The sequence below is a fragment of the Rhodofomes roseus genome (genome assembly GCF_022264815.1).
Source record: "Rhodofomes roseus strain CIRM-BRFM 1785 chromosome Unknown C8Q71scaffold_15, whole genome shotgun sequence".
In the NCBI taxonomy this organism is placed as follows: domain Eukaryota; kingdom Fungi; phylum Basidiomycota; class Agaricomycetes; order Polyporales; family Fomitopsidaceae; genus Rhodofomes; species Rhodofomes roseus.
Window position 1 is genome coordinate 840,355 of NW_025952971.1, and position 21,820 is coordinate 862,174.

Sequence of the window (21,820 nt, forward strand, 5' to 3'; positions counted from 1 at the left end):
TATTTGACGTGAAAACGCACCGACTGAGACCAGAACAAGATTCTATGGTGTTATCTCCTTGCCATTTGAGTCGCGCGCTTTTGCGATGTTCAGCGTCGCCACTATGCTTGTCACTGTCATGAATATATTGGCGTCCGCGAAGGATCGCCCGAGACATGCTGGATGCATCATGATGATCATACACCGACGTCCGAGTCTGCGAGCCTGCTGACTGTGCTGATTGCTGAAAGAGCGTTATGGTGTTAACGCACTGAATAAAAGTAGCAGTTCACGTCCTGTGTTGTGCATGCATAACTGTACGTACCGTCCCCCGTGACCGAGATCGATGTCCCGGGGGTTTGAAGCTGTGCGTCTTCAGCGGCAGGTCTAGGAAGCGTATCGGGCGAGGGGCGAAAGAGTCTGGGGAATAGGAACATTGACCGAAGATTGGGGTGACTACTGACCACCCGCGGCACTCTGTCGTCCTCACTCGGTGCTGGTGGGATCCCTACCATATCAAAAGCTCAGACTCTACGAGGCCGTGGAGACGAATTGAGAGACGTACCAGAGACTTAGGATGCTCTCGCCAAATACCGCGTGGAATCGCCATTGGGAAGCTTGTAACTTCGAACGTCGGTTGGTTCGCGCTTCCGGGATTCCATGCCATCCATTTCCTGTCTGTGACGGTGATGCTAGGAATATTGTACTTTGTGGCATGCACTAACATAGGTCTCCTGGAACCGAGTCGCGAGACTTGCGGTCGACGACTCGGAGGACGGATGTCACACTCGCGACCCGTCACATGGCACGCTCCGCGCCTGTCACAAGTGCAACGACCTCTGCCAATCGCCTCGAAGTTGAGCTCATTGGACGGCTAGACCCACTTTCCAGTACATCCGTCCTCTTGCTCTCTTCTGGTATACTTCACACAAGATCAGCTTCAACTCTCGTTCTGTGGCTAATGCTTCTGTCGGTATCCATGGTCCTGTCTGGCCGCTGTCGCGACAAGTAACGAATTGGGCCCAAGTGACGACACCTTTCGCAACCATAGCGCACGAGGCCCTAGTAGAAATGAAAATTCGATGGTCTTTTTATCATCAATTGTTTGGGGGCACCGGAGGATTGATAGCGATGGATTAGCCGCGACTTGGCCACGACTCGAGATTCAGCGGTATGTCGTACCGCCTAGTTGGAGCGATATCAATTGCAACACCATAATCTGAAGTCAGGGATGGGAACCCATGCGCGTACAACTCACAGTGTAGGCCTGTGGTCCGTCTGAATCTACTGCTGTGCTAACGTTTGTTCGCATCACGCATCAACCGGTTGGTGACACTAAGTCAATGTCATACTTATGTTCTTCGACTCGAGATTACTCTGGCACCGTATGCCTCGTGCGTCCGTCTTCGCAATGATTCCGCAATGCGCAAAGCTTGTGTGGGACTAAGACTGGACTAACATGTCCTTGATACCTAACTACTAGCGACACCACTTAGAACTCGGAATCATACGGCACTGAGTGTACAGTGCGTTCATTATCGGCGCGTATACCTTGTCCATACTGTAAGGCGAGTCATGTTGTCCTCGACGCCGACCGACTTGTGCTTATATCAGACCAGAAAGGCTTGAAGTGGACTCCGGACTCCGGAGTGTCGAGCATCACAAGCCCACGACTACATGTATGGCCACGAATAACCGAAAGGTACATCGACGCCTCGTTATGATCTGCTGACCAAATCATCCATCCGTACAGGGTCGCTCTTACACTATTTCGGACGTCTGATATCGGCTTCTCACATTCAACAACGCGGGAAAAACAGAATTCCACAGTTCCATAGTTGCTTTAGTCCTGACCGAGACTCGGACGACCGATTTCATTCACTTATGGTGCTGATGACGTGGCAGCTTCATTGTACCCACAGCCCTGGAGCGGGACTCAGGAGTGGGTTCCAAGCATGGATTGGTACGAGACTCAATCACCACGCTGCGCTTGCTGACGTGCTTCTGTCAGTTCTGTTACCGCATTGGTCCCGCCTGACCGAGTGGCCTTGGAGTGGCCCAACGCTTTTATATACTGACATCAAGCTGAGTGCATCGAATTGAACTTCGTTTATCGCGCCGAAGCCTAACTGGCATTATTGGATTATCTAGTACCCAAAGAGGTGAGATAATCACCATAGAATGCCTGGCCCTCGCACCGGTCATGAAAGCTGACGCAACCTAATTGTTATCGCTCTTAAAGGACAGGCGTCGCTCGTAGCACATGCTTGCCCATCTGCAGTATGACCACAGCATTCAACTCCGCGGCTCTCGCCCTGGCTTCCGCCGCATTGTACATACTGTATGCGCTCTTCATTGGAAGGTCGAAACGGCCCGATCTACCTCCGGGACCTCCGCACATCCCAATTCTGGGCAACGCACATCAGCTCCCACAGCTCGACCAGCACAAGACCTTCATGGAATGGGCAGTTCGATACGGTACGTCCATACCCGTGTATATGCGTGTAAATAGAATGATTCACTGCGTTGTAGGTAACATCGTCTATGCCGAGTTCTTCACTCAGCCCGCCATCATTATCAGCTCCACCAAGGTTGCGTATGATCTCATGGAAAAGCGCGGTGCTCGATACTCCAACCGACCGCGATTCGTGCGAATCAACGAGATGTACGTGTAGAAGATCAATTGTCATATCAAATGGCTCAATTGCTCGTGGACAGGATCGGCTGGACCGGAAACATGGGCTTCAGACAATATGGTGACGAGTGGAAGCGACACAGGAAGTGGTATCAGCGCGGCATTATTGCCAGATCCGCTGTGAATAGCTATCAGCCAATTGCACTCCGTCAAGTGCGTCACTTGCTTCACGACCTTCTTCGAACTCCGAACGACTTCAAGTCTCATCTGAAGCGGTATAGATGACTTTGTGCACATACAGTTGCCTCACTGACTTAAGATGTCTCAACCAGGTTCTCTGCATCTTTGATCTTCGAGATGGGTTATGGTCACACCATACAATCGCTTGACGGCGATGAGTTCATGAAGTCGGTGCAAGGCGGGATACGGGAAGCTCTCAGTGGGAGCGGATCTGGCTCGGCAATGGTGGATGTCTTCCCGATCCGTAAGTCATTGATATGCTGTCTTATGCATGATAGCCTCTGGAATTTCGTGTCTAGTGAAGTTTGTCCCTGCGTGGATGCCGGGTGCAGGGTTGAAGCGGGCGACTCTGACGGCTAGGGACGCTATCACGGCCATGGAGGACATACCCCATAACGCGGTCAAGGCCGATATGGTACGTACCTCAAGGCAACCTGCCCCGGCCAATTGTCACGTTGAGCTTGCGCAAAGGCCGCTGGCGTGGCCAAGCCCTCGTTGACGACATTCATGATACAAGACTGCATGAATAGAGGACCACTTACCAAAGAAGACGAGAGCGACATCAAGGGCGTTTCGGGAACTTTCGGGAACTTTGTACGCAGGTGAGTCCTTTTCAGATTGCCCGTTATTCAAGTTGTGTGTAATCTAATACTGCTCATTGTGTCCTCAAGCGGGAACAGACACGGTATTTTGAACATTGAAGTGACACTATTCAGGGGATAATCATCACTTTCAGTCGTTGACAAGCATGATTGTCTTTGTCCTCGTCATGACGCAATATCCCGAAATCTTTGAGAAGGCTCAACAAGAGTTAATCAGTGTCGTTGGCGAAAACCGGTTACCTGACCTCGGCGATAGGGCATCACTACCGTACCTCGAATGCGTCATCAGAGAGGTGTATAGGTGCGCAAAATCGCACTAGTCATGTTCAGAAACCTCACCGAACTCTCGCTTTCAGATGGTGTCCTGCACTCCCAACGGGTAAATAATTCATCTTCGAACTGAGTGCACATTAACTCTCATCCTCAGCCCTCCCGCATCAGTCAGCGGACGATGACATATATAACGGCTACTACATTCCGAAGGGCGCAATGATCGTACCGAATATATGGTGTGTATCGACATAGCAGTTCTGTGATAAACCTTTGACACGACAACAGGGCGATGTTCCGGGATCCCGAAGTGTACCCAGAGCCTGATATATTCAGACCTGAGCGATTCCTTGGCCTGCGTCTAGACGGAGAGTCAGATCTGCGAGACCCCAAGAAGGTTGTGTTTGGGTTCGGACGGAGGTAGACGTACTCTGTAGTACCGATTGCTTGCAATGACTGACTCTGGGACAGGATATGTCCAGGGCGATACTTCGCTGACAACAACGTATGGCTCGCAGCGGCGAATATCACCGCAACAATGAACATATGCAAGGCACTGAATTCACGCGGCGAGGAAATTACGCCTACTCCAGAGTTTCTCAGCGGGATAGTTATGTAAGTATCGTCACTTTCTTCTTCACGGTAGACATGATACTCAGGTCCTGCTCCGTACAGTCATCCTGAACCTTTTGTCTGCAATATCCACCCGCGGTCAGAAGAAATTCGACAGCTGATCATTGACAGCCTGAACGATACAGGCTGTTGATGTACATGAATCACTCTCGGGCACCCCAGCTCTTGAGGCACGGTTCGATGACGGCGTTCGGGTCAAATTGTGTGTTACAGGAGCAAACATAATAATATCAACTCGAATAGAGAGCGTTAGTCTCTTATCCCAATGGATCTTCACAATCTCACGCTTCACAGACAACGTTCACGGAGGGCACCAAACGGCTCAGCGGATGTAAGATAGCCCTTGCGAAGATTGTCGTGACGTCTGAACTACGGATGTTTTTGTTCGACCATCCCGATGTTCGCCCGATAATGAGGTTGACTCAGAACGCGCTCCGCGGAAGGTGAGCCCAGAACAGCAGCTCTAACAGCTGCACAGAAGAGCGGAGCTAGCACATCGAGGACAAAGTATATCCTACGTAAGTAATTCTACGCCGCAATCTGAGTCGCACTTCCCGCCGTGAACTGACTTCTAGGCAGGTACAAACATAGAACGGAAGCTGACGATGCAATCTAGGCTTGGAGCATTGAGCACCATGTTGGCGTGTCCCCCTTTTCAGCGGTTGACGTGCATAGTATCAGCTCCGAATTGATCTTCCTCACGGGCGATGTGCGCTGTATGGTGCCCAAACATTACAAACTCAGTCATATATCACATTTCAGGGCGCTGAGCAGCCCATCCGAATGGTTGAGCAAGCAACAGTGTTTCTTCTGAGTGCGTCGCACATAGGAATAATTTTGCTCCAATCTCGACCGCTTCCTTACGCTTGCGTCGCCTCTGCAGTAGGCTGTTTGTACAGTCGCACCTACCTGGCGGGTCTCTCGGCCGACGTCACAGGCAAATGGCATTCGCAGTACGATCCGGGAATTCAACCCCAAGTAGCAGTGTCTCAAGTGCTGCATTAAACCTTAGAGGATTCTGTTCGCTTCTCGTGAGTCCTGAAATCTTCGTTCGTCCTGTTGTTTGTCCTGAAAGGTGTGGTCAGGTAATAGCATGAGACCGAACCTTGCGACGCAACCCCAGTTCTGCATGACCTCACCGGGCCTACCAAGTACCGCTTGATATGTGTGAGTTGCCGCTGAGCATTCAGGGTCATTAGCTCAGGACCCGAATCACGAGCATATTTGTCTGCGCGGCCCATAAAGGAACAACTTGAATGGACCCACCTCCTCCTCCCGTCTCCAACGTGCCCCTTATGGTTGGTTCCGCCTTGCTCTCTGGAGCGGCTGCCTCAGTGGCACTTGCCCTATGCGTTCTGTATTCGATCTACCTGAAGATGTCGAAGCGTCGTGATCTTCCCCCGGGACCGCCATGTGTACCCTTCCTGGGCAACATCCACCAACTGCCGCAGCTCTACCAGCACAAGACTTTCATGGAATGGGCTGCTCAATATGGTATGTTTACTTCTGCGTCTTAGACGTCCCGCAATGACTCACTCGACCGAAGGGGACGTTATTTACGCTGAGTTCTTCACTCAACCCACGATCATAATCAGCTCGGTCAAGGCAGCCTATGATCTCATGGAGAAACGTGGCGCAAAATATTCCAACAGACCCCGCTTTGTGCGGAACATCGAACTGTGCGTACGGCTGCTCACGCGGAACTATCATTCGTGCATTGAAACCTTGTGATATAGGATAGGATGGACGGGAAACATCGCGTTTCGGCAATATGACGACGGGTGGCGGCGCCACCGGAAGTTGTTGAACAAGGAGTGAAAAGGGAGTGGCAAGTGTGAAGGCAACACTTAACAGACTACAAGACCAGTTAAGGACAGCAGTCAATGGAGGGCTTGCAAGGTCTCAAGAGACTGAGAGGGAAGACTCAGCAGGCGTAAGACAAGAGGAGAGACCAATACATTACAGGGGCATCCAGCCCAGTATATATACTGTTGGAGTCTGGGTTAGGATTAGTATAATACTTACTTCAAGGTAACCAGTTACTTGAAGTCGAGCAATAGAGTAGAGGATGTCTCCTTCATTACAGAGGAATAGTAACGAAGTTGTATGATTAAATGAATAGATTACCGAGGTATTCAATACTCGGTAACTCAGAAGGAAGCGTCGGTAATGCTTAAGTCCAGTAGAGCAGTTACCGAAGTGTCGGTAATAAATGATTACCGAGAAGCGATGTTAGAATGTTGATCAGTATGATGAACCTTCTCCGATGAACCCGACTCTTGTAGTCAGTTGAAGTTACTTAGACCTTACTAGTAGCGCGAGGACTGTACTAAGTAAGGTCTCACAATCACAGGTCTTAGAGTGCGTCGGTAAGAACTCAGTGAGAGTGGTCGAGTGGCTAGTATGGCTAACTTAGTCTTCGTGTGGCACACAAGGTGAATTTCGGTAAAGAGTGTAGATGTATTGCCGCAGTCTTTCGTCTCGTCTTATATACATTTTCTATGTCTCAATCCTGTACACTACTACCAGTCCAAGGCTGTCCTACGTACCGTACTTGATACATGTAAGATCTCACAGCCCAAGTCCTCACCGAGCTAAGTCCAAAGTGTCAGTGCAGCCTCTCCTCGGTGATCCCTCGGCCTTGCCATTACCGACAGTCAATAGTCCTCGGTGTCTCGGCCCGTCGTTCCGTCGGTATTGTAGTCTTGAAAGGGATTTCGGCAATTACCGGAAGTTGCCGGAAGTTACCGAGAGGTGTGTTCACCCAATCGTCGGTAATGCCATTGTGCTTACCTAATGAACCTTACCGACAATAGCGGAGCTTAGAACAATAGTGATGACTCGAGGCATATAAGTCAGACTTGGATTCTTAGAGATATCCATAACATATACACATGAGAGAGTCATCACATGATCATACAGTAAGTGTAAGTAAGCGTTATGTGTAAGCCTGTAGCAGGATGAGTAAGGCGTACACACGTCGTGTCATGATGATGCAATATAGTGCAATGAGCGAATACATCAGGATGATGTGATATGGCACTATAGATAGAACATGCTGGAAGGCACTGGAAAGGACTGGACAGGCCTAGATCAATGATGTGATCAATGATGCGAAGTGATGTGATCAAGGAATGATCTGGAATATGATGGAACCATGTGGAATGTTCCATACAGGTCTAGAACAAGTCATGTGCTACAGGTCTGGATCAAGTCCATCAAGAATGTACGTAATATGTAGCAATGAAGAACATAAGTCCATAACGGGTAAGGATAAGTCCTATCCCGTGTGATAACACCTGAAATAGTCGAAGTTCAACAGAAGTGGTATCAGAGGGCATTGGTCGCCAGAGCTGCAGTAGACAGTTATCATCCCCTGCAGCTCCGTGAAGCACGTCGTCTACTGCACAATCTTCTCAAGAGCCCAGACGACTTCATGTCCCACCTGAAGCAGTGCGTGTGTGAACAAAATGATCGTCATTCCATGACTGACTGTTAAATAGCTACACTGCGTCGATGATCTTTGAGATGGGTTATGGACGCACAATTTCTTCCCTTAACGGCGATGCTTTCATTCGGCTCGTCGAGGACGGAATCGTGGCGACATTTGGCGGCAGTGGATTTGGCTCCGCAACGGTCGACTTTTTCCCATTCTGTTGGTGACAGCTTGACCCTGATTCGGTGCTCATAACTTATGTTAAGAACGTTCAGTGAAATACATACCCACGTGGATGCCTGGCGCAGGCTTCAAGCGTGCTGCGTTGACGGCTCGCGACGCCATTGCAGCTACAGAAGACTTACCCTATCAAGCGGTCAAGATGGATATGGCACGTACATTCAGTTCTATGTGGACTACTGGAACTTAATTTTGGTGCAGGCAGCCGGCATCGCAAAACCCTTGTTCACGACAGGCATGATAGAAGACTGCTCGAAGAACGGCACTCCAACAACAGAGGACGAGCGTGAAATCAAGGGTGCCGCAGGTACTTTATATGCAGGTGGGCGCGCTGTTGATGCTGATGTCCGTGATTTTGTGGCGACATGTTGCTGACTAAACCTATAGCGGGCACAGACACGGTGAAATAGACTGTCACTCATACGAATGGTCGTACTTGTGAGCACTGACGAGTGTTAGTCTTTGACAGGCATGATTATATTCGTGCTCGTCATGGTGCAGTATCCCAACATATTTGCAAAGGCTCAAGAAGAGGTCCTCAGTGTTGTTGGTGACACACGGCTGCCAACTTTTGAGGACAGAAAGTCGCTGCCGTATCTTGAGAGCATCATTAGAGAGGTATACCGGTACGAAAAAAGCTATCAATTGAATAGCGTTGTCATGTTCATGGTTTACCTGCAGTTGGTGTCCAGCAGCTCCCACGGGTAAGTGTTCCCGGCTCGCATTGTCAAAAGCACTGATGATTGACGTGTCCTTATAGGGATCCCACACCAGGCTGCGGAAGCCGATGTCTATCGCGGGTACTACATTCCCAAGGGATCCATGATAATTCCGAACATATGGTATGTGTCTCGATCACAGCTCCAAGTTCTCGCTACTGAGACCTACCTTGTAGGGCGATGCTGCGGGACCCCGAGATGTATCCAGAGCCGGCTGAGCTCTTCAAGCCCGAAAGGTTCCTAGGCATGGGTCCAGACAAAGAATTAGACATGCGAGACCCGAAGAGGATCATTTTCGGCTTTGGACGCAGGTCAGTAGCCTGGCGTCGCACGGTCTCTTGAAGAATTGTTGTACTAAACATTACATAGGATATGACCAGGCCAATTCTTCGCCGACGACAACCTTTGGCTTGCCGCTGTCAGCATTGTAGCGACCATGCAGATAAGGAAAGCACGGAATGCAAACGGCGAAGAGATCATGCCTGCACCCAAGCTTCATAGTGGCGCCGTCATGTAAGTGACATTGTCTTGTGATGTTCATTATACTGATGTCGTCTCTAGTCATCCTGACTCCTTCTCTTGCAGCATTCGCCCTCGCTCAGAGAAGAGCCGACAACTGGTCATTGACTGTTTCTCAGAGATCTGATGATTCACCGTGTACATCTATTCCCCAATAGAATCTGAACTTTTGAAGGCTCGAATATGCGTCTCTGGGTCGTAGTGTAAGTTCATAAACGCGAGGTGTAGTCTAGTGCAGTCAATGAGCTAGGCTAACGACGTCTCGATTGTTACCGAGAAGCAGCTTCACAGCCCTTCTGCTGCCTCTATATCATAGATAAGTTCCGCCGCCTTCTGCGTCCGTGGACGGATAGAGCAGACGAATGGCTTAGGATGGCTGTTTTGTCCTTCAGCGAACAGTCCGAAGGAAGAGGCTGTGTACTCCGCACCTAACGGCACCTGGCACGAACTCGGCCATCGGTGTGATCTCGTTGCCTGTAGAGTCGCGAGCCTTGTTGAAGTCGAGCGTGGCGAGCAGGCAGGCGATAGCGAGCCATATCGAAGAATCTGCGAGCTGCCGACCAGGGCATAGCCTTCATACGGTGTGAGCTGTGATAGACGTATAGCCCATAGCGGACGCGCACCCACCGCCTGCCAAAGCCGAATACAATCTTACGAGGATCTATGGCGTCGAAAGTGCTGGCATCCATCTCGAGATAGCGCTCTGGCCAGAATACTTCAGGCTCGGGATAGACGTCAGGATCGCGCGTCATATGCCTAGGGGAGCGACTGTGAGCAGCTCAAGTACAGAGTCGATCAAAGGCTCACCAAAGGTTTGCTATGATGATGGTCCCTTTGGGTATAAGAAAACCGCGATACAGGTCGTCATCCATGACTTGGTGCGGGATACCTAGTAGGCGAACCAACTTCGTAAGCATTTAAACACAGAGCCGATGAACCTGAATAGTACCGATGGGTAGAGGCGCGTTCCATCTTCACGAAGTGGTCTCAGCGACGGACCACACACAGCCACCCTTTGACGTACCTGAAGCACTCCCTCAGGACACACTCAACGTACGGTAGCGAGTCGCGATCTTCGAAAGTCGGAAGCCGCTCACTGCCCACGACCCGGTCGATCTCAGCCTGTGCCTTCCTACAGATGTCCGAGTTCAGAACCATTGCAAGTACGAAGCTCACGACAACTGTAGCGGACTACGGAGCCTTAAGCCTACATGAAGCTGAAACCAGTTTATGAGACTCACTGTGTCGGTGCCGGCTACATTGTAAAGTCAGACGTCAAAGACGATACTAGCGAAGTGGCACCCTCACCTGCGAACAACACACTAGTGATGCCCTGCATCGCCCGCTCATCTTCAGCAGACAGCTCCCCTTTCCGAGTTTCCGACATCTCTTCCAGTAGCGCAGTAAGGAAAGAGGGGGCCGCGGTGCCAGCTGCCTGTTCCAGATTGTCTCAATGTTGATACCGTGATATGGGTCTGCTTCGAGGTGCGCACTCACCATAGCGCGTTTCGTCTTCTCGTACGGGATGCACATGACGTCTTGCATGAGTTGCCTGATGTCGAGCGCTCTGCGCTTCCACGCGCTGCCCGGAAGCCAAATGGGCATGTAACGCACTGGTGTCATGTATGTAAGCCTCGAGAGTGACACATCAAGGTGGACCGCTCACAGATAGGCACAAAGTCAACCAAAGAGGCAGAAGGGCTCCCAGCCTCGGTCAACTTGATAATTGTCTCACTGGCGAGCTGGACGAAATCGCTGTCGTGCGCCGCAATAGTTCTTCCGTAAGCGACCTCAAGCATTATGGCGCCTTCGTAGCTGGAGACGCATGAGCGCGAGCATACATCCACACGATCGACTGCCGTACCGTCTGATCAGCGATGCGAATGCTTCGGGCGTCCTGAGGATACTCCCGAGCATTCGGATCGCTTCGCGCTGCTCAATTGGTCGGTAGCTTTCAAGTTTGGTTTTGTCTAGAAGAGATGCTTGGATCCAACGTCGTTGACGGCGCCATTCGTCGTTGTATGACATGAGTGGCATGTTCGGGGAGAAATTTATCCTGGGACGTGTCATCGCTGCTGTTTACATACATGACAGGCGAAAAATACTCACATCTCGTGTATAAGGATAGAACGAGGACGATCTGAGTAGATAGCACTGCGCTTATTCAGGAGTTCCTGTGCGACCGACATCGAGTTGAGAGTAACAGCCCCTCTGCCAAGCACGGAGAAGTAGACTATGTCGCCTGCAAGGAAGAATATATCAATATCCTCGAGAAACACAGCGAATGGCAGTGCGGACGCACCGTAGCATTGACACCACTCGCTGAAGGTGCGATGTAGGTACTCAATCGAGATGTCTAAGGCGTTGCCCAGGAGCGGCCACGGCTTCGGACCAGGTGGCAATGGGCGAGATCGATGCCAGACCGCATTGGATGTGTACGCAATGCCGAGAGCCACCACAGAAATCAGACACACAACTATCGGTAGAGTCGGCTCCATGTCAATGAGGACCGTGTCAGAATCGGCGACGTAGTGCAGCCTGTCGGAATCAACAACTGCGTGTACTTATACCATCGTGACAAGACATACACCGCAAACACAAGCAGTGTCAAGAAGACAACATTTAAGACACTATCTACAATTGTCATCGTCCTGCTGAATGGCGGGTACGTAGTCGGAGCACGTAGTGACATACCTGATACCATCCTTAGCGGCGCAAGCGCCGATCCCGACTCCCCGGTGGAACGATGCACCCGCATACTGTCGTAGGAGATGAGATGAGCTCAAACCGGCGTCGTACAACTGGTGTCCGTACTCGTTTGAGGGCCATACAGGTCGGGAAAACGCATCGCAGTGGGTATGAACTCCGATATCGATGTCTTCCAGGCATTCGCGAGCTGAAGTAGACCAAGACACCGTGTCCTCCGTGGATACTCCGATGCAACATCATGGGACGCATGCGAGCGGCTGCCCTACACGACAAGAATGTCGCGGAGAGCGCGGGATTGCATTGGAAGCGGGCGATTATACACACATACGGCATCTAAATCGCAGTGGACATCTCAGCCTGATGATGCTGAGCGTTTGGTGTAACTTACGAACGCCGCACCTGGTCGCCATGTTCCACGTGTTGATGCCTTCTGTGCACGTCCGAGGGCCATGACTCGTACACGACTCGAATAAAGAGTTGGACTAAGACCCGGACAAGTTCGAGCCAGGAAGGTAATATACTAGCAGTATATGACCGGTACTCGAGCCGCCTATGCTCGGTACAAACACTCCCAGAGGCCTTGCTGCACGATTGGGGACTTGGAAGGCTATTCTCGAGTAAGCACCACGTATGGAAGTCAGACGGGCTGAAGCTACAAGCCTACAACCGACCTAGCCGTACGTGACGGTAGCTCCGCCGGATTCTGCCAACTCTGTTCCGTTGAGCTCTTTGATCATAGCGAGAGTTGCACGCTACGCACCGCCCGCGTCTTCTCCTCTCCCAGGAGTGTCATAGGCGCGGGGACGCACTGGCTGAAGTGACGGCGCACCCACTTGCCACTCACGGTGAATCCCCCACCGGTGGCCCAGTACGAAGAGCCCTGTTCTCCTGTTCTCTGCGAGAAGAGAGTGTAAGTGGAACGAAGATCCCGGCATACAATAACACTTCATACCGGAATGACATTGAACCGATGAGCAATGGGTGCTGCTTCTCCCGCGCAACCGCATCGTTCTCACTCATAAAGTTCAAGGTGATCTCAATGACAAGGACTTTAAACTCGGGGACGGACACCCTATCGTCCCCTGCCCTCGCTCACTGGCAGTCCATCATGGCAGCCAAGTCGATCCCCGGGAACGTCCTGCCAGTGCGCGCACAGTCCGCGTTGCAAGCGTTTGCCATGCAGCTCGGTGCAGCCGCACTCGTCTGTGTTCTGATAGCCACCAGCTACTTCCGCTCCAAACGGGCCCGCCGCCGTCTTCCGCCTGGCCCGCCCGGTCTCCCGCTCATCGGGAACCTCCACCAACTCCCGATGACCCATCAAGAGCGCACGTTCGCGCAGTGGGGGACGCGCTACGGTACGCAGTCAGCGTCACTTCCGGCGGGACACCAATAATCAGCGACCCCGATCCGCATGGCAGGCGACGTCGTCTACGCACGCGTCCTGAACAGAGCCGCACTCATCCTCAACCGCGCATCGACCGCGCGCGCGCTGCTCGAGAGGCGCGGCGCGAAGTATTCGGGGAGACCGTATACGACGTTCGTGAGAGACATGTGCGCCCCCGCCACCTCCGCGGATGCTCTGACCATGCTGAAGTCCGCCGATCGTACGCTGCGTCGCATGCATCCTGTGCCGTGTTTAGCGTGGGGTGGAGCCAACTGGTGAACATGCCCTACACGGACCAGTGGCGGCGCCACCGCCGGTGGTTCCAGACCGCACTGCAGGCGCGGAACGCACTCAACGCCCACGAGCCGCTGCAGTACGCGGAAGTGCAGAACCTCCTGCGCGACCTGCTGCGCGAGCCGGAAGGGGTGTTGAAGCACGTCAAACGGTGCGTCGATGGCTGACCAGGACTAGGCAGTGCTTCTGACAAGGAGTTGGCATATTGGGTTTGCACTTTGCAGGTATGTCGCGGCGCTGATGCTCGGCGTCGCGTATGGATACTCGCCGTCGTCGATGGACGACGAGTATATCGCGATGGCGGAGGACGCGATGCAGATCATCACGGAGTCGGGCGGGCCGTCTACTATGCTGGTGGACTTCATCCCTATCAGTGTGTTATTCCCCTTCCGCCGTCGCGGGCATATGGATGTGGACTCACCATGCTTGCCATGCGGTTGCGTGCAGTGAAATACTTGCCGGCGTGGATGCCCGGCATGGAGGTGAAGCGGAGCGGCCTCCGTGCGCGCCGCCTCATCAGGGACATGGAGCGCATCCCGTTGGAGCGTGTGAAGCGCGAGATGGTGAGTCGCCAATGTAGCGGTGCGTGGCGTACAGTGTCAGAGTGATCCTGGTAGGCAGAGGGCACGGCACGACCATCCATTGCTACGGTGCTGCTGGAAGAGGCGGCAAATACAGGGTCGCTGGATGAGGCTGAGGAGAAGGAGATCCGCTCTGTGCTGGGGGTCATGTACGCTGGTACGTGGAGATTCAAGGCGCGCTTGTATGTCGTTGATCAGCAAACGATTGCACAGCTGGTACGGATACAGTACGTACCACATCATACAAGACGTTGCTTCACGGCTTGCTCAACGACCCGCGAAGACGACGACGGTGCTCACGACGTTCATCCTCATGATGGTCGTCAATCCGGAAGTGTTGCAGAAGGCTCAGAGGGAAGTCGACAGCGTCCTCGGGGACTCCCGTCTTCCAAACTTCAGCGACCGGCCAGCACTTCCATACCTGGAGGCAGTGTTGAAGGAAGTCTACCGGTATGTTCAGTCACTCATGGTAATCGATAGATGATTCGTGTACTTACTATTTTAATAGCTGGCTCGCTCCGGTTCCGTTGGGTAAGCCGATGTATTGCATACTGTATCGAACTGGTATGATGACAGGCGAGCTTCCAGGCGTTCCCCACCAGCTCACCGAAGACGACCATTACGAAGGGTTTGACATGCCCGCAGGATCCATGGTGCTCGCCAATATCTGGTAAGCAATTCTCTGTGATTTGACATAGTACCTGTGCGTAGGAGTCAACGTGCTGACACATTCTGCGTGCAGGGCGATGTCGCGGGATGAGGCATTGTATTCGGATCCCGATACGTTCGATCCCGAACGCTTCATGGAGCTGAGCGAGGCCAAGTCTGAGGAAACGGATCCACGTAGGATTGTCTTCGGCTTCGGTAGACGGTCGGTACATCTCGAACCATCCAAGGCAGCAACAATACTCACGGAGGGAGCCCCGCTCGATTGTACAGGCTCTGCCCCGGACGCCTCCTTGCCGACTCGAGCATATTCCTTGCGGCGGCCAACATCATTTCCGCGTTCGATGTACGCACACCCAGAATGCAGGATGGGCAGGAGATCCCTCTTGTGCCGTCGTTCACAACTGGAGCGGTAGTGTGAGTACACGTTGAAGCGAAGCTCACGGGCACTCACCGCTGTCGCAGACACCCAAAGCCATTCGCGTGCGATATCCGCCCCAGGTCCGCGAGGGCAGCGGAACTGATGCTGGCGGCGGACGGGATATCAGAATGAGTGGCAGGGTGCTTCGGCCAGGATTGAGGGGACTTGTGTACTAAGCGAGGAGTGTCTATGCCATGTCAGCTAGGTACCTTAGATTAACCTCAGCGTGCCAGTCAGACAGGGTCGGACGGCAGTCTGACTCGTTGGGTAGGTTTAAGCTGCCACCGGGGGCACTGGTCGCTGCATACATGTACCCAGGGACGTCTGAGGGCACGGTCTGACCGCGGTGTGGACACAGGCGACGCGGCATGGCTTGATACTTAAAAGTAAGCCGCGAGAACGCGAGAATGTTGGAAAACACAGAATCTGTAGCCAGAGCGAGTGTGGCGAAAGTGCAAGCGGCGCGCCGACGCGACGCGATGAACGTGCTTATGTAATACGGCCAAGAGGTCGTCCCAATTAGTCCGAGTCGATTTGAAGCAGACCACGACGGCGAGCACCCGGCGAGCACTGCACTACGAGCCCCTCATGCACCGTTCTCTGCTCTCATGCCCCTCGTCGGCATCCAACTCACGATTGGTTCATTCATGGAGCACAGCTTTGCGTTTCGCGGCAGTCCGGACCAGCCGTTCATGCTCTCCCCTCGTTCCTCGCTGACTGACGACCGCTGCGATTCACCTGCCCCAGTTCAAGCTCTCATCGAACCCCACTCAGCCCATGCATCCATCGAGGCCCGCCATCCTCGCTCCCCGCAAGCGTCGACATTGTGCGGCCCAGGCACTTCGCCAGACGAATACTCGGCAGTCTCTTGCACCACAGTGACTTTCCGGCCGTCTGCGACGCGCTGCAACCTCGCTATAACGCACGGAAGAGGAAGCCGAATGCGTTGTTCCATGTCCTGCCTGAAGAGTGGAATCTTCTCAAGTCCGAGCTGCAGGAGAATCAGAGATTCTGCGTCACTTCTGGTGAGTCTTGATACTTTCAGTTGTGAGGCTCTCTCGCTATACTTCCGACGGACAAGCCTTTCTCGCTCCCCATTGTCACACAAACGAACAGCCTTTCCTCCTCCCTCACCATTCTCTGTCCTCGTGTCTGCCCCTCCCTCAAGCATCCAACCCAAGATCGACTCACTGGCATTTGAGGATGCCAGCCTCGACGACTTGAGACAATCCAAAAGTCCACAGCTTGTAACTGGTGACTGTCATGAGGCGCAGTTGAGTAACATCTGTCCCCGACGAGTCCTCGCAGACTCGAACATCTTCCTGGCGGCACCAATCTCGCCTCCGTCTTCGATATTCGACAAGCGAAGGGATTGAATGGGAAGGGGATCCCAGTGTTCACGTCTGGGACAGTGAGGTGAGCTAGTATCGACTCAGAAGCAATTGTCCTCGCTGACCTTCGACCAAGGCACCCAGAACCATTCGTGTGCGAGATCTCACCGAGATCAAGCAAGAGGACGATATTCATCTTGAAGGCAAGATCCACAGACAAAGGACAGAAGTTATGAGCGAAGTACCCAATCCGAGTCACACGATCGCCAACTCCTCCCTCGGATGAGTTACGATAGGGTTCAGCAAATAAGGAGTATTGGCGTGTGTACTCACTGTCCCGAGAATGCCATGGTACGTTAGCACTGGAGGACCTCTCCTTGCTCAGCGATGGAGACTACGGGTGTCACGATTCGCTCATAATCCGACTGACAGGTGAGATTGTCGGCCATAGACCGTTGCAAAGAGCCCCACATGTCGCTTGCCGTCATAGGCGCTGCACTACTCAAGTGGTTATTGGGATCCAAAGGTGCGTCGCATCGTCGGAAGCACTCCATCTCGGAGCTATTGCAACCGTAGCCTGCACTCACGAGCAACTCACGAGTCGTGAACAGTGAGCGCCCCGCTGCACCGTGCGCTGTAAGTCCCCTCGCAGGCGCAGGTTAAGGTTTCCAGCTGGCCCCCCCGCCGGCGAGTCCTCTGTCAGCTCCATCCTCCATTCACTTGCCCACCACTAGCCGTCAGACAGCCCGTTTCGTCAACGACATCAGAGCTTGCACCGTGTACCTCGCCATGAATCTGGCCACACCTGACTTCGTTCTCGGCTCAGTGCTCTTTGCCATTGCTCTTCTCTATGTATCTCGCAGCCGACGGTCGTCGATCCCGCACCACCTCCCGCCAGGTCCTCGCCCGCTGCCACTGATCGGCAACGCGCATCAGATGCCGTTCGAGTACCCAGAGCAGACGTTCGCTAGATGGAAGAACCTATACGGTGGGTACGGTGGCAGACCCGTCACCGAGGTTTCGCTGACCAATCTATTCCACCAGGCGACCTCATCTTCTTGCGGATGTTCAGCACTCCGTTGCTGGTCGTGAACTCCGCGAGGGCGGCACGGGACCTCTTGGAGAAGCGCAGCGCGAAGTACTCGGGCAGGCCATACTCAGTCTTTCACATCGAGCTGTACGTCCATCCTCCAGTCCTTCGACGACCCGTTGACGCTGACCGCTTCCACGCCGGATGCAGCATTGGGTGGGACGCAGAGATCGGGATTATGAACTACGGAGAGAGATTCAAGAAACACCGCCGGTGGGTCCAGGCCGCCTTCTTCGACAAGGCCGCACTCGCCCAGCTCCTACCCGTGCAGACCCGCGAGGCGCACACGCTCCTCGCCAACCTCCTCCGCGACCCGGAGAACTTCGCGCGGCACCTCCATCGGTACGTCCTTCACCGCTCTGTGCGCTAGGCTGACACGATGCCGACGAACGCGCTGGATATGCTCCAGGTTCTCTGGCGCGTCGATGCTCGAGACGCTCTACGGCCACAGCGTCACCGACGACGACGACGAGTACCTGAAGCTGATCGACAAGGCTAACGACACCATCGCGTCTTCATCCGCCCCAGGCGCCGCGCTCGTGGACTTTCTCCCGTTCCGTGAGCAATACATTCATAAACCATGGATTGCCGTCGCACTTCTGAAGCGACGCTGTATTCACATAGTGCAATATACCCCCGCCTGGCTTCCCGGCGCTGGGTGGAAGCGCAAGGTGCTGGAAGCGAGGGATGCTCTGACGGAAGCCTCTACGAGGTGTTATGCGCTTGCAGAAGCGCAGGCTGTGAGTCATAACAATTGCGTTGTTCGGGCTTGATTGCTGGGACGAGAGCTGAGCGCCGAGTTCTGGGTAGCACGCCGGAAAGCCATCTATCATCGGCTCGATCATTGGGGAGTGCTCAGACAAAGGCATTTTGGCGTCCGAAGAACATGAGATTATGCAACTCGGGTCTGTCACGTACTCCGGTACGTCTCCCGTTGTCTCGGGGTTGATCCCTTCGTTGATATATAATAATACTTGTGAATAGCCGGGACAGATACGGTATAGTACTCGCATTCACGCTTTGTGCATTGTTCTGAGTCTTCCTTCAGACCAAGAGCGTGTTGCACAGCTTCATACTTGCGATGGTCCTGCATCCGGAAGTTTACGCGAAAGCACAACAAGAGATGGACACCGTGATCGGCCGAGAAAGGTTGCCAACGCTGGAGCACCGGGATTCCCTTCCCTACATCGAGTGTGTACTCAAAGAGACATATCGGTGAGCCAGGACGGTATCATAATTCGTGAGCCGTCCACCAATGAATTGTTAGCTGGATCTGTCCCGTTTGTCTAAGTGGGTAATGCACTGTCAAAGTCCACGCCGCGCTGATAGAGTGCTAGGCATACCTCATGCATCCTGCGAAGACGATGAATACAATGGATATTTCATCCCAAAGGGTACCGCGATAATCCCCAATCTCTGGTAATCCATAGCGCATGTTTCGACGACTTGGAGCTGATACTATACTCATCATTCGATAGGCTAATGCTACGAGACCCGGAAGTCTACTCTGAGCCAGAACTATTCCGCCCGGAACGCTTCTGGGCGCTGTCAGCAGAGGAGTTTGAACGCACCGATCCTCGGAACATCGTGTTTGGACACGGTCGAAGGTCGGTCACGTCGCTTGGTAGCCGTTGCGATACTTCACCAGAACCTTTCGCCAGGATCTGCCCAGGTCGCCGCTTCGCAGACGCAAGTGTGTGGCTAGCGATCGCGGGCATGGTGGCGACGTTCGACATCCAGAAGGCCAGGGACGCCTTGGGGAAGGAAATAACGCCGCGTGTTCTGTACGAGTCTGGATTCACGAGGTAGGTTTTACTACCGATGGTGTTTCGCATCGAGATTCATGCCGAAATAGCGCACCTGCTCCCTTCAAGTGTGCTATCCAACCGCGGTCGAAACAAGCTGTAGAGCTGATCGGCAGGACTTTGTGAAGTAAGCACGTCCAACATGTAGGACTGGGTTTGGCAGCACATGCCCTCGGCTATGACGTCAACACGGCATGCTCCCATGAAGGGGATATACATACTGTACGAGAACACGGTGGGAAGAGCTACTACGCGGCCAACTGCCAGGGACTCTACGTAGCCGTTTCGAATCGTTTGCGTTCAGAGGTTTCGTGATGTAAACCATATAACGCTGGAAAATATGAGAGACGAGAACCAATTTGGATTTACCACGCACTGAATGCGTTCCTACTTCCTAGCTTGCCATGTCCCAAACGTACGCCATACGAGTCGTATGTCGCGAGGTTGTGTGCTGAATGTGTGCGCGTGTACGGACTCTCTCGACGCGACGCGATGAACGTGCTTATGTAATACGGCCAATCGGTCGTCCCAATGTGGCCGAGTCGGTTTGAGGCAGACAACGACGGGGAGCACGTCGCGTCGTTGTACGAGCCCCTCGTCCATTCACCATCCGCTGCCATCAATGCCCGCCGTCCTCGTCCCCTGCAAGCGTCGACGTTGTGCGGCGCAGGCCCTTCGCGAGATGATTACCCGGAAGCCTCTTGCACCGCGCTGCAACCTCGCTATATGGAGCTGAAGCATCAGTCGTGCCGGAAGCGTGGGGTCTCCTCAAGTCGGAGCTGCAGGAGAATGTAGACTCTGGGTCACGTGTGGTGAGCCTTGCTAGTCGTGCGCGTGAGGCTCTCTCGCTTACTCGCGCCAAGAAGGTCCTCACCGCCGCGTCCGCAACTCGCTCCGTCATTCCATCACGCATGGGTGTGCGGGGAGGAACAGCACGCCAACTTGAAGGTATGTGCGGACGCGTGTGTGATATGGCTGTCTGGCGCAACCCGTCATGTTGCTGACGAACGGTAGAGGAGACTGTCGGTCACCCTCTTGTCAGTAGCATGGGGCTGGGGGTCGGACGCCGAGGTCATTGAGAAAGGGGAGATGGAGACGGCGGTGGGCGGCGGTGCGGACGGCACCCAGGCTGACACCGGAGACGACAGTACACAACAGGGACCTTCCCCGCAGCCCGCTCTCACCCCCGGCCTCTCTCCCACCCAGAAGATCTCCTCCCTCGCCTTCGTCGTCGTCTGCGCCGAGACGCCCGCCACGGACCCCCCAGCAGGCGTCGACACCAACGCTGCGGAATGGGAAGAGTTGCCTGTGCCAACGACTGTCACCGGGGCTGGGCGTACGCCGCGAAAGTCTACGTCGGGGCGATCAGAGCATATATGCGGGTCTTCCAGGCAGCGGAGGACCACGCGTACCTCAGGAAGTTCGCTTCGGAGGCGTGTCTCCGCAGCGGGGGGTGCCCGTGAGTGGCAGTTGCTCTTGATCCGTGGGTCACTCCGCCGACGGGGTCGCTAGCTGTTGCGCAGAAGTTCGTCGACCAGAGGCTAGAGCGCAACGCGACGGACACGACCGGTGCATCAGGCGCGTGCGCGAGTGCATGCTCAGGGCGCTCAACACGGTCACCGTCGGCACCGTCAGCGACCGTCTCTCCGCCGGACCTCAGCGAGCCACAGCTCGAGAGCCCCGTGGTCAGGGTGAGACGCGTGGTCGGCTTGGGGAGCTGGGCTGTGGCGAAGGCGAGACGCGCGGGGGAGAGGGAAGGCGCGAGGGCGTATGCCGCTGCGCCCCGAGTCAACGGGGTCACGGGCGACGTGGATGTTGAGGAGGCCCTTCGGATAGGGGCGAGCTTGAAGCGGGCTCTTGACGAGGGGAGTGTTGCGCAGGCGCGGGATGCTGTTAAGCATCGGCATCTCGACCCGGGGCAAGCGATTCCAGGGAGACTCGATGGTCGTCGATCAACGGTCTTTTGGGTTTGTGCTGTGGGTTGCTTGCGTCGTACGGCTGTTGCTTTCGCTCCGTACGCTCGCCCTCGTCGTTAGCCCACCGTCCGTCTGCGTATCACCGTGTCCCCTCTTGTCTCATGTGGTCGTGTACGCGTGAGTATCGCATTCGTCTGCACGATAGCTTGGAGTGCGTCGGACCAAGTACCGGCCGCGTAACCGGAGTGAGGTGCACACGGTTGTGATTGGTACGAGACCCACCTATTGCACTGCGCTTGCTGACGTGCTCGCTGTGGAACTGCTGTTACGGCATGGGCTCCGCCCGGCAT

General features: G+C 54.0%; 9 protein-coding genes across 9 annotated transcripts; 6 read left to right on the forward strand and 3 right to left on the reverse strand.

Annotated features, from left to right (window-relative positions):
- Positions 1-42: 42 nt before the first annotated feature.
- On the reverse strand, positions 43-1,028 carry C8Q71DRAFT_725178 (uncharacterized protein; the record flags this gene model as incomplete). Its single annotated transcript, XM_047921673.1, has 4 exons — positions 43-216; positions 305-487; positions 545-671; positions 874-1,028. 4 exons carry the CDS (start codon positions 1,026-1,028, stop codon positions 43-45), a joined length of 639 nt encoding a protein of 212 aa, XP_047777180.1.
- Positions 1,029-2,261: 1,233 nt separating this feature from the next.
- On the forward strand, positions 2,262-4,492 carry C8Q71DRAFT_711270 (cytochrome P450; the record flags this gene model as incomplete). Its single annotated transcript, XM_047920800.1, has 12 exons — positions 2,262-2,457; positions 2,512-2,644; positions 2,698-2,889; positions 2,947-3,098; positions 3,154-3,269; positions 3,326-3,448; positions 3,591-3,757; positions 3,813-3,835; positions 3,884-3,965; positions 4,015-4,146; positions 4,198-4,341; positions 4,402-4,492. The coding sequence occupies 12 exons, from the start codon at positions 2,262-2,264 to the stop codon at positions 4,490-4,492; spliced, it is 1,551 nt and encodes a 516-aa protein (XP_047777181.1).
- A 1,394-nt stretch (positions 4,493-5,886) lies between these two features.
- On the forward strand, positions 5,887-9,400 carry C8Q71DRAFT_711039 (cytochrome P450; the record flags this gene model as incomplete). Its single annotated transcript, XM_047920786.1, has 12 exons — positions 5,887-6,038; positions 6,096-6,173; positions 7,696-7,818; positions 7,863-8,014; positions 8,071-8,190; positions 8,241-8,384; positions 8,505-8,661; positions 8,717-8,739; positions 8,796-8,877; positions 8,931-9,079; positions 9,135-9,267; positions 9,316-9,400. The coding sequence occupies 12 exons, from the start codon at positions 5,887-5,889 to the stop codon at positions 9,398-9,400; spliced, it is 1,398 nt and encodes a 465-aa protein (XP_047777182.1).
- A 158-nt stretch (positions 9,401-9,558) lies between these two features.
- Positions 9,559-11,771, reverse strand: C8Q71DRAFT_797845 (cytochrome P450 monooxygenase; the record flags this gene model as incomplete). The annotated part of the gene is made up of 12 exons (XM_047925772.1): positions 9,559-9,649; positions 9,702-9,845; positions 9,901-10,029; positions 10,081-10,162; positions 10,223-10,245; positions 10,298-10,464; positions 10,562-10,708; positions 10,771-10,886; positions 10,940-11,088; positions 11,138-11,329; positions 11,383-11,515; positions 11,576-11,771. 12 exons carry the CDS (start codon positions 11,769-11,771, stop codon positions 9,559-9,561), a joined length of 1,569 nt encoding a protein of 522 aa, XP_047777183.1.
- Positions 11,772-11,817: 46 nt separating this feature from the next.
- C8Q71DRAFT_770168 (uncharacterized protein) lies at positions 11,818-13,101 on the reverse strand. Its single transcript, XM_047924310.1, has 5 exons — positions 12,935-13,101; positions 12,743-12,877; positions 12,654-12,694; positions 12,382-12,589; positions 11,818-12,315 (listed from the first exon to the last, which is right to left on the reverse strand). Exons 2-5 carry the CDS (start codon positions 12,773-12,775, stop codon positions 11,980-11,982), a joined length of 618 nt encoding a protein of 205 aa, XP_047777184.1. The 5' UTR covers positions 12,776-12,877; positions 12,935-13,101; the 3' UTR covers positions 11,818-11,979.
- C8Q71DRAFT_909004 (cytochrome P450) lies at positions 13,079-15,460 on the forward strand (the record flags this gene model as incomplete). The annotated part of the gene is made up of 13 exons (XM_047929020.1): positions 13,079-13,337; positions 13,401-13,533; positions 13,623-13,811; positions 13,885-14,033; positions 14,108-14,223; positions 14,278-14,398; positions 14,455-14,468; positions 14,525-14,691; positions 14,750-14,772; positions 14,830-14,911; positions 14,984-15,112; positions 15,181-15,324; positions 15,373-15,460. Exons 1-13 carry the CDS (start codon positions 13,091-13,093, stop codon positions 15,458-15,460), a joined length of 1,602 nt encoding a protein of 533 aa, XP_047777185.1. The 5' UTR covers positions 13,079-13,090.
- A 407-nt stretch (positions 15,461-15,867) lies between these two features.
- On the forward strand, positions 15,868-17,094 carry C8Q71DRAFT_770186 (uncharacterized protein). Its single transcript, XM_047924311.1, has 2 exons — positions 15,868-16,744; positions 16,796-17,094. The coding sequence occupies exon 1, from the start codon at positions 15,937-15,939 to the stop codon at positions 16,702-16,704; it is 768 nt and encodes a 255-aa protein (XP_047777186.1). The 5' UTR covers positions 15,868-15,936; the 3' UTR covers positions 16,705-16,744; positions 16,796-17,094.
- An 82-nt stretch (positions 17,095-17,176) lies between these two features.
- C8Q71DRAFT_153458 (cytochrome P450) lies at positions 17,177-19,883 on the forward strand. The gene is made up of 15 exons (XM_047916639.1): positions 17,177-17,185; positions 17,401-17,647; positions 17,704-17,836; positions 17,900-17,962; positions 18,021-18,091; positions 18,159-18,307; positions 18,374-18,489; positions 18,560-18,671; positions 18,734-18,747; positions 18,798-18,964; positions 19,017-19,039; positions 19,087-19,168; positions 19,228-19,356; positions 19,411-19,554; positions 19,605-19,883. Exons 2-15 carry the CDS (start codon positions 17,631-17,633, stop codon positions 19,678-19,680), a joined length of 1,296 nt encoding a protein of 431 aa, XP_047777187.1. The 5' UTR covers positions 17,177-17,185; positions 17,401-17,630; the 3' UTR covers positions 19,681-19,883.
- Positions 19,884-20,286: 403 nt separating this feature from the next.
- Positions 20,287-21,747, forward strand: C8Q71DRAFT_153400 (uncharacterized protein). The gene is made up of 4 exons (XM_047916638.1): positions 20,287-20,366; positions 20,418-20,516; positions 20,569-21,013; positions 21,067-21,747. The coding sequence occupies exons 2-4, from the start codon at positions 20,466-20,468 to the stop codon at positions 21,588-21,590; spliced, it is 1,020 nt and encodes a 339-aa protein (XP_047777188.1). The 5' UTR covers positions 20,287-20,366; positions 20,418-20,465; the 3' UTR covers positions 21,591-21,747.
- Positions 21,748-21,820: the final 73 nt, after the last annotated feature.

Excerpts from the sequence above, each read along its gene's own strand:
- C8Q71DRAFT_770168 (XM_047924310.1), bottom strand. The coding sequence starts at position 12,775 with ATGACACTCCTGGGAGAGGAGAAGACGCGGGCG. Across the intron at positions 12,695-12,742 it reads GAGAGGAGAAGACGCGGGCG|AGTTGGCAGAATCCGGCGGA; the intron begins GTGCGTAGCGTG and ends TCAACGGAACAG. Across the intron at positions 12,316-12,381 it reads ACGTGGAACATGGCGACCAG|ATGCCGTATGTGTGTATAAT; the intron begins GTGCGGCGTTCG and ends ACTGCGATTTAG.
- C8Q71DRAFT_770186 (XM_047924311.1), top strand. The coding sequence starts at position 15,937 with ATGCCCCTCGTCGGCATCCAACTCACGATTGGTTCATTCATGGAGCAC.
- C8Q71DRAFT_153458 (XM_047916639.1), top strand. Across the intron at positions 18,490-18,559 it reads CGCTTGCAGAAGCGCAGGCT|CACGCCGGAAAGCCATCTAT; the intron begins GTGAGTCATAAC and ends AGTTCTGGGTAG. Across the intron at positions 19,357-19,410 it reads GTGTTTGGACACGGTCGAAG|GATCTGCCCAGGTCGCCGCT; the intron begins GTCGGTCACGTC and ends ACCTTTCGCCAG.
- C8Q71DRAFT_153400 (XM_047916638.1), top strand. The coding sequence starts at position 20,466 with ATGGGTGTGCGGGGAGGAACAGCACGCCAACTTGAAGGTATGTGCGGA. Across the intron at positions 20,517-20,568 it reads TTGAAGGTATGTGCGGACGC|AGGAGACTGTCGGTCACCCT; the intron begins GTGTGTGATATG and ends GACGAACGGTAG. Across the intron at positions 21,014-21,066 it reads CTCCGCAGCGGGGGGTGCCC|CTGTTGCGCAGAAGTTCGTC; the intron begins GTGAGTGGCAGT and ends CGGGGTCGCTAG.